This window comes from Dama dama, chromosome 11 (assembly GCF_033118175.1).
Source record: "Dama dama isolate Ldn47 chromosome 11, ASM3311817v1, whole genome shotgun sequence".
NCBI classification, from domain to species: Eukaryota; Metazoa; Chordata; class Mammalia; order Artiodactyla; family Cervidae; genus Dama; species Dama dama.
In genome coordinates this window covers 36,453,034-36,465,751 of record NC_083691.1, presented here as the reverse complement: position 1 = coordinate 36,465,751, position 12,718 = coordinate 36,453,034, and the positions used below count along the sequence as shown (strand labels likewise).

Here is a 12,718-nt window from a genome sequence, read left to right as displayed (position 1 = left end):
GATGGGGGAACAATGGAAAGAGTGAGAGACTTTATCTTTGGGGGCTCCAAAATCACTGCAGATGGTGACTTCAGCCATGAAAGCAAAAGATGCTTGCTCCTTGGAATAAAAGCTATGACCAACCTAGACAGCATATTAAAAAAAGCAGAGACATTACTTTGTCAACAAAGGTCCATCTAGTCAAAGCTATGGTTTTTCCAGTAGTCATGTATGTGAGAGTTGGACTATAAAGGAAGCTGAGCACAGAAAAATTGATGCTTTTGAACTGTGGCATTGGAGAAGACTCTTGAGAGTCCCTTGGACTGCAAGGAGATCCAACCAGTCCATCCTACAGGAGATCAGTCCTGAAATATTCATTGGAAGGATTGATGCTGAAGCTGCAACTCCAATACTTTGGCCACCTGATGTGAAGAACTGACTCACTTGAAAAGACCCTGTTGCTGGGAAAGATTGAAAGTGGGAGAAGGGGATGGCAGAGGATGAGATGGTTGGATGACATCACCGACTCAATGGACATGAGTTTGAGTAAGAGGGAGTTGGTGATGGACAGGGAAGACTGGCGTGCTGCAGTCCATGGGATTGCAAAGAGTTGGACATGACTGAGTGACTGAACTGAACTGACATAGCTAATACATTCTCTTATATATATCAAAGTGGCCTAATTTAAAAACTAACAAATGCAATTGTTTGTAAAGTTTAAAGACTTTGGCTGTGCTGTGTTGTGTTTTGTTGTTCAGTCGGGTCTGACTCTGCTACTCCATGAACTGAAGCCCACTGTCCATGGGCTACATGGATTGTAGGCTCCTCCATCCATGGGATTCTCCAGGAAGGAATACTGGAGTGGGTTGCCGTGCCTTCCTCCAGGGGATCTTCCCAACCCAGGGATCGAACCCACGTCTCCTGCACTGCAGGCAGATTCTTTACCGTCTGAGCCACTACAGAAGCCCATGTATTCTTACAGCTATCCATCTCTGAGTGGTAGAAATGCATGAAAGTTTAGGACAAGATTATTGGAGTCAGAGAAATAAGAAATTAATATCTTTGTGTAATGCTTCATGATTTATATCTCATCCCACCTATTTTTTCATTTTATTATTCAAAAAGTATCATTGTACCCCTATGACAGAAAAGAAAACTGAAGCTCTAAGTGCTTAGAAAACATCTTCAGGCTCATATGACTAATAAGGGGCAGAATCAAAACTTGAGTTGGAATCTTCTGTAGTCATTTAACTTTGGGACTTTTTTTTTCTTCTGAAGTCTTTTAATTTTCGTCCATCTTCTCTTTATGTTAGAATGGCTATCATTAAACAGTCTACAAATAATAAATGCTAGATAGGGTGCAGAGAAAAGGAAATCCTTGTAAACTGTTGGTAGCAATGTAAATTGGTACAGTCACTATGAAAACCAGTAAAAAACTAAAAATAAAGCTACCATATGATCCAGCAATCCCACTCTTGAGCCTATATCTGGAAAAGATGAAAGTTCTAATTCAAAAATATACATGTACTCTACTGTTCATAGCAGTGCTGTTTATAATAGCCAAGAAACGGAAACAACCCAAGTGCCCATCAACAGATGGTGTAAGAAGATATATAAATATACAATAGAATATTGCTCAGCCAGCAAAATATTGCCATTTGCAGCAATATGGATGGACCTAGAGAATATCATACTAAATAAAGTAAGTCCGACAAAGAAAAATATGGTTAACACTTATATGTGGAATCTAAAAATTAATACAAGTGAATATTTACAAAACATAAAAGATTCACAGACATGGAAAACAAACCTATGATTACCAGAGGGGGAAGGATAAATTAAGAGTATGAGATTAACAGATACAAACTACTATATGTAAAATAGATAAACACAGAGGATTTACTGTAGAGCACAGGGAACTATATTCAATATCTTATAATAACCTATATTGGAAAATAACCTGATACATATATGTGTATATATATATATATACATACACATATATATCTGAAAAAAACTTTGCTGTACACGTGAATCTAACACAATATTGTAAATCAACTATACTTCAGTTTTAAAAAAGAACTCGATTTCAACTCTTTTTGCCATTTTTCTAGCTTCTCCTGTGCCATTTTCATTTTTAGATCCAACCGCAGCAGCAAGACTAGGTATGATTCTGACTATCGGGTAGGCCTTCCATCTTTCTTTTTTTCTTTCTCTTTCTAAGATAGTTGAGTCTTCTCCTGCCTTTGTTTATTTTGCAAGTATTTTGTTTATTTTGCTTTGTTTATTTTGCAAGTATTTTGCGAAGTGAAGCAAGTATGATATAGAAGAAAAGGAATAAGCCAAAGAGTCCTTGCCAAAGTGACAGGTGGGAATATTGTTTGGCCTTTTCTGCTGCATGCAAAAGGGAGATGTTGTCAAGTTCTGTAAACCCTTTATGTCCAAGAAAGCGAGTCTACAGGCTGTTCCCTGGCAAAGCCATTACCAATTCAGAGAGCAAGAAGGTGAACCCAGTAGGTGTGATATCTGTGCCTGTGGAGGCTCCCTTCCAGCCTACTCTCTTTTCCCATCAGTATTCCCCTCCCTCCCAGAGCAGCAGACCACCTCCTCCAGCAACAGAACCAGGCCTGCCGCCTGGCCCCCAGAGCCTTCTCCTTCCTCACTGCACTCTTGGTTAGTGGGTACAGAGCAGGGGCAAAGCCAAGGACATGGGTCTGATGTACCACTCCTGACCCTTTCCCATGCTGGCCCTTCTGGGCCTGGCCCACCATTCATAAGAGCAAGTCCTCCTCTTAGAGGGTGTATGACTTCTGCATGTCCTTTCATGGCCAAAATGATAATAATGTTAATTATGCTAATAACCACTGTTCAGTGACCAGTTTCTGTTGATCAGTCCGTGCTAAACATTCAGCAAGCATGGTTTCATCTGAGTCTCACCACAACTCTATAGCTTGTGTATTAGTATCATCTCCATTTCACAAAAGAGGAAAGAGAGTCTTAGAAGGGGGATTCCTAAAGCTACCCAGTCCACTGCCCAGTAGTAAGGGCCCTGGAGATGAGCCTGGATCTGATCCCCAAACATAAGGCCTTTTTTTTAAGATTCTTGTGGAGAAGTCAAGCCAAACTCTTCTGACTCATTTTTTAGCTGTAATTAAGAGCTGCTTAAGAACAGTCGCATAATCATAGGTCAATGGCTTGGCAGTGCTGTATTGGTTCCACTATCCCTAAGCATGTGCAGAGTTGGCAGACCCACAATTTACACAACTCTCCCTTATCAGGTGTCATTGCCTTGTCTTTACTTGGCAACCAAATTCTATTATTGTTTTCTTGTTCTTGAATTGTACCTGACTGTTATTTCAGCTTTATCACTCTTACATAATTTGTTGTAGGTTTTCCTCTTAACCCTATAGTGAGTGGTGAGGTACACTGACATATTTTCACCTGTTATTTTCCAAGAACTAGAATGAAGAAATATGTATATCATAGAGGACTAAACCAAATAAAATTGCCCATATTTACTTTTATATGGTCCAACCTAGTAGTTCACATATAAATTATTCTTACTTCATTTATTAGGCAATTGTATATATAATTCTCTCTAAATGTGTGTGTGCAGTGATACTTCAGTGGTGCTATTCTGTGGATTTATTTGTGTTATCTAAATAATTTGCAATATACTATTATATATTAACTGTAAGAAAATTATAAATTATTTTTATGTGATCCAAAATCTTGATTATAAGCTCATATTCTTTCTTTATGAGTTGTTCGTTCATGTTCCTCTCTAGTTCTGTCACCATTTGATTGCTTTTTCACTGTGAAGTAGGTATGAATAGGATGTATGAACCTTGGGGTCTTTTGTGTCACCTTAACAGACTCTGGTCAAAGAAGCTTGAAAAGTACTAGTTTAAGTGCTAAATAGACTTTTCAAGTCCCGCAGCTAGTAAGTGTGGATTCAGATCCAAGCCAGCTTGTCTAGCAGATGGAGGATGTGATACATATTTTGTTAAATGGCATCAGTTACACCCCTGTAGCTTCCTGAACAAGAAAACCCAGACTTCCTTGACTTCTCTTTACAGAAATTAGGACACTGACATTTATTGTCTGCCTACTGTTGCCAGGTGGCTCAGTGGGTAAAGAATCCATCTGCAATGCAGGAGATGCAGGCAGACGTGAGTTTGATTCCCGGTAGGGAAGATCCTCTGGAGGAGGGCATGGCAACCCACTCCAGTATTCTTGCCTGGAGAATCCCATGGACAGAGGTTACAGTCCATAGGGTTGCAAAGAGTTGGACATGACTGAAGTGACTGAGCATTATTCAGTCTGTTAGGTCCAAACTCATTTAATACAGCAATAAACACTCCAAGATTGGTATCATTAATCCATACAGGTGGAGAAATAGGTTCACAGGGTTGAATACTAACTCACAATTGCAGAACTGGATATGTAGGTGGTGAGAGCAGAAAGCAAACTTCAAAACTTATTTGATTGTTCATCACACCGCCTTTTCTTTTTCCTACCCCACATCCCCATATTCATCATCAAGCCCTATATATTCTACATATAAAATGACTCTGGAATACATCTCTCCACCATCTTCACGACCACTGCCATAACACTGACCCTCCCAAGGACAAATGCAGCAGCCTCCCAACCTCCATCCTGTCTCAGACCCTCTCCATTCCACCACGTGGCCTCCAACTTGCTCTGTAATCCCACACACGGGTCTTCAATGGCCCTGCAGCTTGAAGGGTATAAAGCAAAACAATCCAGCTTTCCAACCTGCCTTCCTGGCCTTGTCTGGCAATACTCTTTATCCCCAACCCCCACTCCACTGACCCTCCAGCCCCGCCCATTCCCTCTAATACCCATGACCTTTCCAATCCAACTCCTGGTCCTCCATGTACTTGCTACTTGGGACACTGGAGGGACTTTAATTTTTTTATTTTTTATTTTTTCATTTATTTTTATTAGTTGGAGGCTAATTACTTTACAATATTATAGTGGTTTTTGTCATACATTGACATGAATCAGCCATGGATTTACATGTATTACCCATCCTGATCCCCTCTCCCACCTCCCTCTGAGTAATGGGGAAGTAATAGGGAATTTTAAAAGAAAATAAAAGAGAAAAAATTTTAAAAAAAGAAAAGAAAAAAAATTTTTTTAATTAAAAAAAAAAAAAGTTAAAATATATCTAGGAATTTCTCTGGAGCTGTTGCAGTCAGTGTGGGTTCGGTTCAGTTTCAGATAGCTCCTTGTTCCAGCTTACACTTCTTGATATCTATAGGCCCCTTCCGGTGTAGTCGGTGTTATCTACAGGGATTTTAATCTGTTGCACTTGTCCCTTCTGAAGCGGTTCCTTTTGTTTATTTGGCTTCTGTTTGCCCGTCTCTTCAGTGTCTAATTTCTGCCCTGACACAGGCGGGCGGAGGTGGTCTCTTGTTCAGGTTCGCTAGTTCAGTCCTGCTGCGGGGAGGGAGGTGCGCTGCAGACAGCGCTGTGTGTGGGGAGCACTCGAAGTGTTCTGGCCACACTGGGTTGCCCCCGCTCACGGGTGTATGCTCTCCCTGTCTACACTGCTTAGGCTCCCGGCTGCTCTATATGGAGCGGGCCCTGCGTTGTGTGCGGTTCCAGTTTTCGGGTGTTCCACAAAAGTGCGGACTCAGTTGGGCCTGCGTTTTGTGCCTTCCCCACGCGAGCAGCTCAGGCAGCCAGGAGCTTGACGGGTGCACTCTCCCCGGTGAGGTGCGCCTTCTCCCCTCCGCGGTCCTAGCCTCAGTTTCCGCGCGCGCCAGTCAGATGCGTGGGCCTTGTGTCTGTTCTTGGGAGTTGGCCTCTAGCCGCGACCCTCCCTGCGGATGTGGACCATCCAGAATCTCAGGAAGTCTTTGGTTAGAAACTGGAGGCCTGTTTGCAGTTTGGTAGGGGATGCCGTCTCTGGGGCCGAGTTTGCCCCTTTCCCCTCCCCCCTGCCTCCTGCCTCCGGGGATGGGCCGCTCCGCCGCCGGCTAGCTCTTCTCTGGAATTGCTCAGTCCCTTTGTTCTACAAACGGCCGGCAGTGTGTTCGGGCCGGTTAATTTTCTCTCTCTCTTGCTATCCCACAGTTTAAGTTGCTATCTCACTTTAGTTCCCTCCGATTGCCCTCAGGGCACTCGGCCCGGTCCTTCCCCTAAGCAATGCCGCCCGCCTGCTCCTCTCCGTTCCGCCCCGACTTGCTGGTGGTGGATGCGGGCGTCTGGGGTACTTTTCTGCTGGGAGTTGCTTTTAGGCATGTAATCTGTGAGTTTTATTTATTTTTCCTCCCAGTTAGGTTGCCCTCTGATATTCAAAAACTTCCCCCAGACCCGCCCGTGAGAGGGTTCCTGGTGTTTGGAAACTTCCTCTATTAGGACTCCCTTCCTGGGACGGGTCTCCGTTCCTAGCTCTTTTGTCTCTTTTTATCTTTTATATTTTGTCCTACCTCCTTTCGAAGATGATGGGCTGCTTTTCTGGGTGCCTGATGTCTTCTGCTAGCAGTCAGAAGTTGTTTTGTGAAGTTTGCTCAGCATTCAAATGTTCTTTCGATGAATTTGTAGGGGAGAAAGTGGTCTCCCCGTCCTATTCCTCCACCATCTTCTGGAGAGACTTTTAAAAAAATGTTTATTTATTTTGCTGTCCTGGGTCTTAGTTGTGGCATGGGGATCTAGTTCTCCTCAGGGATCAAACCCGTGCCCCCTGTATTGGGAACACAAAGTCTCAGCCATTGGACCACCAGGGAAGTCCTAGGACTTTTTTTATTTATTTATTTTTTTTATTATTTTATTTTATTTTTTTTTTTTATTAGTTGGAGGCTAATTACTTCACAACATTTCAGTGGGTTTTGTCATACATTGATATGAATCAGCCATAGATTTACACGTATTCCCCATCCCGATCCCCCCTCCCACCTCCCTCTCCACCCGATTCCTCTGGGTCTTCCCAGTGCATCAGGCCCGAGCACTTGTCTCATGCATCCCACCTGGGCTGGTGATCTGTTTCACTATAGATAGTATACATGCTGTTCTTTTGAAATATCCCACCCTCACATTCTCCCACAGAGTTCAAAAGTCTGTTCTGTATTTCTGTGTCTCTTTTTCTGTTTTGCATATAGGGTTATCGTTACCATCTTTCTAAATTCCATATATATGTGTTAGTATGCTGTAATGTTCTTTATCTTTCTGGCTTACTTCACTCTGTATAAGGGGCTCCAGTTTCATCCATCTCATTAGGACTGGTTCAAATGAATTCTTTTTAACCGCTGAGTAATATTCTATGGTGTATATGTACCACAGCTTCCTTATCCGTTCATCTGCTGATGGGCATCTAGGTTGCTTCCATGTCCTGGCTATTATAAACAGTGCTGCGATGAACATTGGGGTGCACGTGTCTCTTTCAGATCTGGTTTCCTCAGTGTGTATGCCCAGAAGTGGGATTGCTGGGTCATATGGCAATTCTATTTCCAGTTTTTTAAGAAGTCTCCACACTGTTTTCCATAGCGGCTGTACTAGTTTGCATTCCCACCAACAGTGTAAGAGGGTTCCCTTTTCTCCACACCCTCTCCAGCATTTATTGCTTGTAGACTTTTGGATAGCAGCCATCCTGACTGGCGTGTAATGGTACCTCATTGTGGTTTTGATTTGCATTTCTCTAATAATGAGCGATGTTGAGCATCTTTTCATGTGTTTGTTAGCCATCTGTATGTCTTCTTTGGAGAAATGTCTGTTTAGTTCTTTGGCCCATTTTTTGATTGGGTCATTTATTTTTCTGGAATTGAGCTTCAGGAGTTGCTTGTATATTTTTGAGATTAATCCTCTGTCTGTTGCTTCGTTTGCTATTATTTTCTCCCAATCTGAGGGCTGTCTTTTCACCTTACTTATAGTTTCCTTTGTAGTGCAAAAGCTTTTAAGTTTCATTAGGTCCCATTTGTTTAGTTTTGCTTTTATTTCCAATATTCTGGGAGGTGGGTCATAGAGGATCTTGCTGTGATTTATGTCGGAGAGTGTTTTGCCTATGTTCTCCTCTAGGAGTTTATAGATTCAATGCAATCCCTATCAAGCTACCAACGGTATTTTTCACAGAACTAGACCAAAGAATTTCACAATTTGTATGGAAATACAAAAAACCTCGAATAGCCAAAGCAATCTTGAGAAAGAAGAATGGAACTGGAGGAATCAACCTGCCTGACTTCAGACTCTACTACAAAGCCACAGTCATCAAGACAGTATGGTACTGGCACAAAGACAGAACTATAGATCAATGGAACAGAATAGAAAGCCCAGAGATAAATCCACGAACCTGTGGACACCTTATCTTTGACAAAGGAGGCAAGGATATACAATGGAAAAAAGACAACCTCTTTAACAAGTGGTGCTGGGAAAACTGGTCAACCACTTGTAAAAGAATGAAACTAGAACACTTTCTAACACCATACACAAAAATAAACTCAAAATGGATTAAAGATCTAAATGTAAGACCAGAAACTAGGACTTTTTAAAAAAATCTACCTACCAGTTCTCCACCTGGAAAATTCTTTTCCCTCAAGGCCAATTGCAAGGTGAGAACTTGTGGGAGAAACATCCCTTGGCAGTTCCTAGCTCCTCTTCTTTATGTCCACAGGACTTTTTACACATTTTTAAGTAGACCATTTCTGTTGAACGATAGCTAGTTGTTGAAATGTCTAATATATTTTCCCACTTGATAATGAGCCTCTAGGGGATAAAGATCATGTCATATTTATCTTTGAATTACCAACATTCAGAAAAGTGCCTGGCACAAGGTCAGTACTCAATAAATGTTCATTAAGGTACACATAGTCTCTCATGCATGTAAGAGCATCCTGAGAAGCTGTTCGGTAAACAGATTGAAAACTGACCTGGAAGGAAATTTTCTTGGATTCTAGTCTGGGCTTGCCTCCCACCAACTGGCTGGGTTCACAGGAACAGAACTTACATGGTTCCAGTCTCACCTGTGAAGGTTGCAGACATCTGAATGCCTTCCAGGGCTCACAGCCAGTGATGCAAAGTACTTGACAGCTTATCCCTAAAAATACCTCTTTTTCTCACCCAAAAGGAAAGATCTGATACCTCTTCTAGGAAGAATCATGGCACACAACCAGCAGTTTCCAGCCAAGACCCCCATCATCAAATTCAAGGAGCAGGACTTTTACTCCTTGCGGGATCATTGCCTAAACAGAGGGCTGCTGTTTGAGGATGAGACGTTTCCTGCCGAGACTTATTCCATAGGTCTGCAGCTCCTCAAGGGAAAAGACCTCTCCAACCTAAGCTGGATGCGGCCAAAGGTGAGTGAAACTCCCCACCAGGGACATGCCCAGCTTCTGGGCCCTCTGACTATCTCCCATGGTACTTCCCACTGAAAGGATGGGCTTGAAACCTGGTTTTCAGGGCTTGCCCAAACCAAACTGGAAGGAGACTGAAATTCATCTGATCCCCTCAGCTACAGTGTTGCATCCAGAGTGGGATGGAAAGACTCTATACCAGGAAACAGGACCCCTGGGTTTTAACACAGTTCTAACACAGCATGTCACGAGGTTACATGCCTCAGGATTCCCACATAAAAAATGGGGAAGCAAGGGTATGAGGATTGTAGTAGCAGCTGTAGGGTCTCTTCCATCTCCATAAACGAACCCCTCTGTCGGTGTTCATCACTCTTTATTCTGTTCAGGTATCACTGTCTTTTTCTTTTTTCTTCCCTTGTTAGAATTTACTCAAAGGGAAGATAACATGTCAATCACTTGTACAATAGGATGGATTTCAATAATTGCCTTGCCTCTCTCACATGTATTTGTATTTTTAGTCTTGTAAAGGCTGATCACCTATAAAAGAGTTTTAGACATCAGTTGTAAAATTAAAGAGATATTTCGTGACAACGTTGAAACCCCCTGACTCCCCCACCCCAATAGATGACCACTAACTCCACCTTGCAGCCAAGTGAGCCCTCTTGGTTTTTCTAGAACTATTTCAGTTTCAGGACATGAAGCGCCAAGGGAAATTTCTCAGTCCACTAAACATTCGCGTGCTGTCATTTTCAATGATACAAAGGACCTAGCTAAGGGCCACTCTGAGGGCGCTGATGCTCAAACATCCTGTTCATGCTTCCAATAGTAGACAGCAGAACCTAGAACAAGAAGACAGAGTATAATGTCTAGTAAGCTAATGGTTATAATATCACCAGGGTTACTGAACGTGAATGAAACACCACGCACTCTGTGGAACACACTCAATGAAGCCAGGTTAGGTTATACAGAATAGGTGTTTTCTGATGACAGAACAAGAAATAAACCCTGGAGTAACCACCCCTTGTCCTAATTCAGGACCAATTTGTAGCTTTGGGGAAGGCGAGGGTGAGTGGGGATCTGATGGGGTTTAGGATGCTACTTAGTTAAGATGAGGGTGCTTCAAACTTCTAGGATCCATCTTACCAGCCAGAAGCAGTAAGTCCCCAACAATGACTCCCTTCTGGACTTCACTCCTAAGGAGAACTTAGCAGAGAACTCTATTTAAAGCTTGGAAGGATTATATTTTTCCTCCCTTTGTTATTTTCAGATGAGATTCTTTTAGAATGTTTTTTTTTTTTTTCACAAGGTACTGAGCAATAGATGTGAGGCTATATTTATAGTGTTGAAGAATTTATAACATTTTTATTTAGAAAGGATTGAGTTTGTTATTATCTAATTTCAACAACATCTCAACTTCTGATGTCTTTTGGGGTCAAGGAGAAACTGAGGCAAACAGAAATGAAATGACTTGCACAGAATCATTCCAGGAACCCAAAGTAGAGGCAGCCAGGGGCCAAGTACATTTTACTCCCATTCTTCTCACCCAAAAGTTTATCCATCCAAAAACTCTACCAGGGGATCATTTTTCATTCCCACATTTCTTTTAAAATGTGCATGTGGATATTTCTTTGTATCCCTTGTCGCAACTGGCAGCTCTTAACACTTGTATTTTTCAGAGGTTTCCATATGTCTTCTCTTTCTCTGTCTTTTGTTGTTTCCCAGTTTTATGAGGGAACAGGTTCAGACAGGTGATGTGACTTGCACAATGTGACATAGTTAGGGAAAGAGCAGGATTTAAACTAGAATTTCTGACTTCACATACTATGTGCATGCATCTTCAGTTGCTGTCATGTCCTACTCCTTGTGACCCCATGTACTGTATGTAGCCCACCAGGCTCCTCTGTCCATGGGATTCTCCAGGCAAGAATACTGAAGTGGATTGCTGTTTCCTTCTCCAGGGGATCTTCCCAGGGATCGAAACTGCATCTCCTGCATCTCCTGCATTGGCAAGTGGATTTTTTACCACTGAGCCAACCGGGAAGCCCCCCCCACATACTGCACTTTTCCTCATATTGTATTTTAGGCTCCTGTTTGCTACTAATAATATCTGGTACATCAATAGAATCTCCTGCTTTGTCTGAGTAACGAGGAATCAATCTCTGTCTACGTTCTGCCCTTCTTTTCATTTTTTTAGGTGAAAACAGTGAGGATAAAAATGGAACCAGTGCCTAACAAGATTATTTTAAGGAATAAATGAAGACAATACATAGAACATTGTCTAGCACATTGTAAGAACTTACTAAGCACTAGTTATTGTTACTCTGATTAATTTGAGAGGGATGGCATAGAGTAGCAGCCACAGGGGCCATCCCCTAGGATTCCTTGGGCTTTCACTGTCCAGTCATCTCAGCTTCAGTCTTCAGGCAATTTCAGCAGACACTTTTAAGGAGAAATGTGGGTCAGAGGAAACCATCTGGGGAGCCCAGAGGAGGCTGGCAGGGAGTGTGCAGGGTGCTTTTCCTCTCACATTCTGCTGTCTATCTCTATTAGAAGGGTGGCTCCCAATCTAAAGCTTGCTCAGTGCCTGACCAGAGACCTGACTGGCATCCCCTAAACTTCAGTTACATAGCAGCTGAGGTGGCACCAAAGCTCCTTAGGCCATTTCTGCATTCTGTGTTTTCTAGACAATGGAAAAGCATCATACTCTAGGCAGCCGCTAAACCAGCATGGATATCCTTCTACCTCAAGTACTCATCCAGGCTTGGTAGGTTCAGCAACAGGGCAAGAGTCAGGGACATGAAACTAGGCTTGGCTTTCTACACGAAGAAGCAAAGTTGTTTCTCACGTAGTTCATGTTCTCTCTCCTTTTGTCTACCTCTTCCTTCTTCTTATCTCCTCTAACAATTAAACCTGATCCATTTTGCTATGGTAGAAGCTCCTCCCATTGCTTCCTTCAGCTATTCTGGGTTTAAGGAATCAGTAACCCGCTCCCCAGACCCTCCCTTCCCCTGACCAGCAGGTAGTCAGGTTCCATAAATGCCTGTGACTGTGCCCAGAGCAAAAGGCCCTGAAAGGACCCGATTCCTCATCCTCCTCAATGCTTCCTGCAACCCCAGCCTCAGGAAGAGATGATGCTGGGAATTACACCTGTACTCAGAGACTCTACATGAGATTTCCTCAAACTAAATTTGGTAGAGTCACTTTCTTCTAAAAATTTTATCTCATGAATAATATCAAATTCCATTTATCAAGCATGTCTCTAAGCTGAGTATTAATCTAAGCACCTTACATACAACATTTCATTTAGCTGCCATAACAGGCCGCTGAGGTAGATGATATTGTGTGTGTGTATGTTAGTCGCTAGTCATGTCTGACTCTTTACAATGCCATGGACTGTAGCCCACCAGGCTCTGTCCATGGGA

The 12,718-nt window shown here is 42.5% G+C and overlaps 1 protein-coding gene across 10 annotated transcripts in view; it reads left to right on the top strand.

The window, feature by feature from the left end:
* Nucleotides 1-12,718, top strand: part of CAPN13 (calpain 13) — a 101,824-nt gene that overhangs the window by 16,894 nt on the left and 72,212 nt on the right. For 7 of the 10 annotated variants that reach the window (XM_061155102.1, XM_061155095.1, XM_061155097.1 and 4 more), the window contains one exon: nucleotides 9,071-9,299. In XM_061155102.1, coding sequence (XP_061011085.1) covers nucleotides 9,102-9,299 — 198 coding nt within the window. In that variant the 5' untranslated portion in view covers nucleotides 9,071-9,101. Of the gene's footprint in view, nucleotides 1-8,200; nucleotides 8,556-9,070; nucleotides 9,300-12,718 lie in introns of those variants that run through there. The other 3 variants (XM_061155104.1, XM_061155101.1, XM_061155103.1) reach the window with 3 other exon arrangements.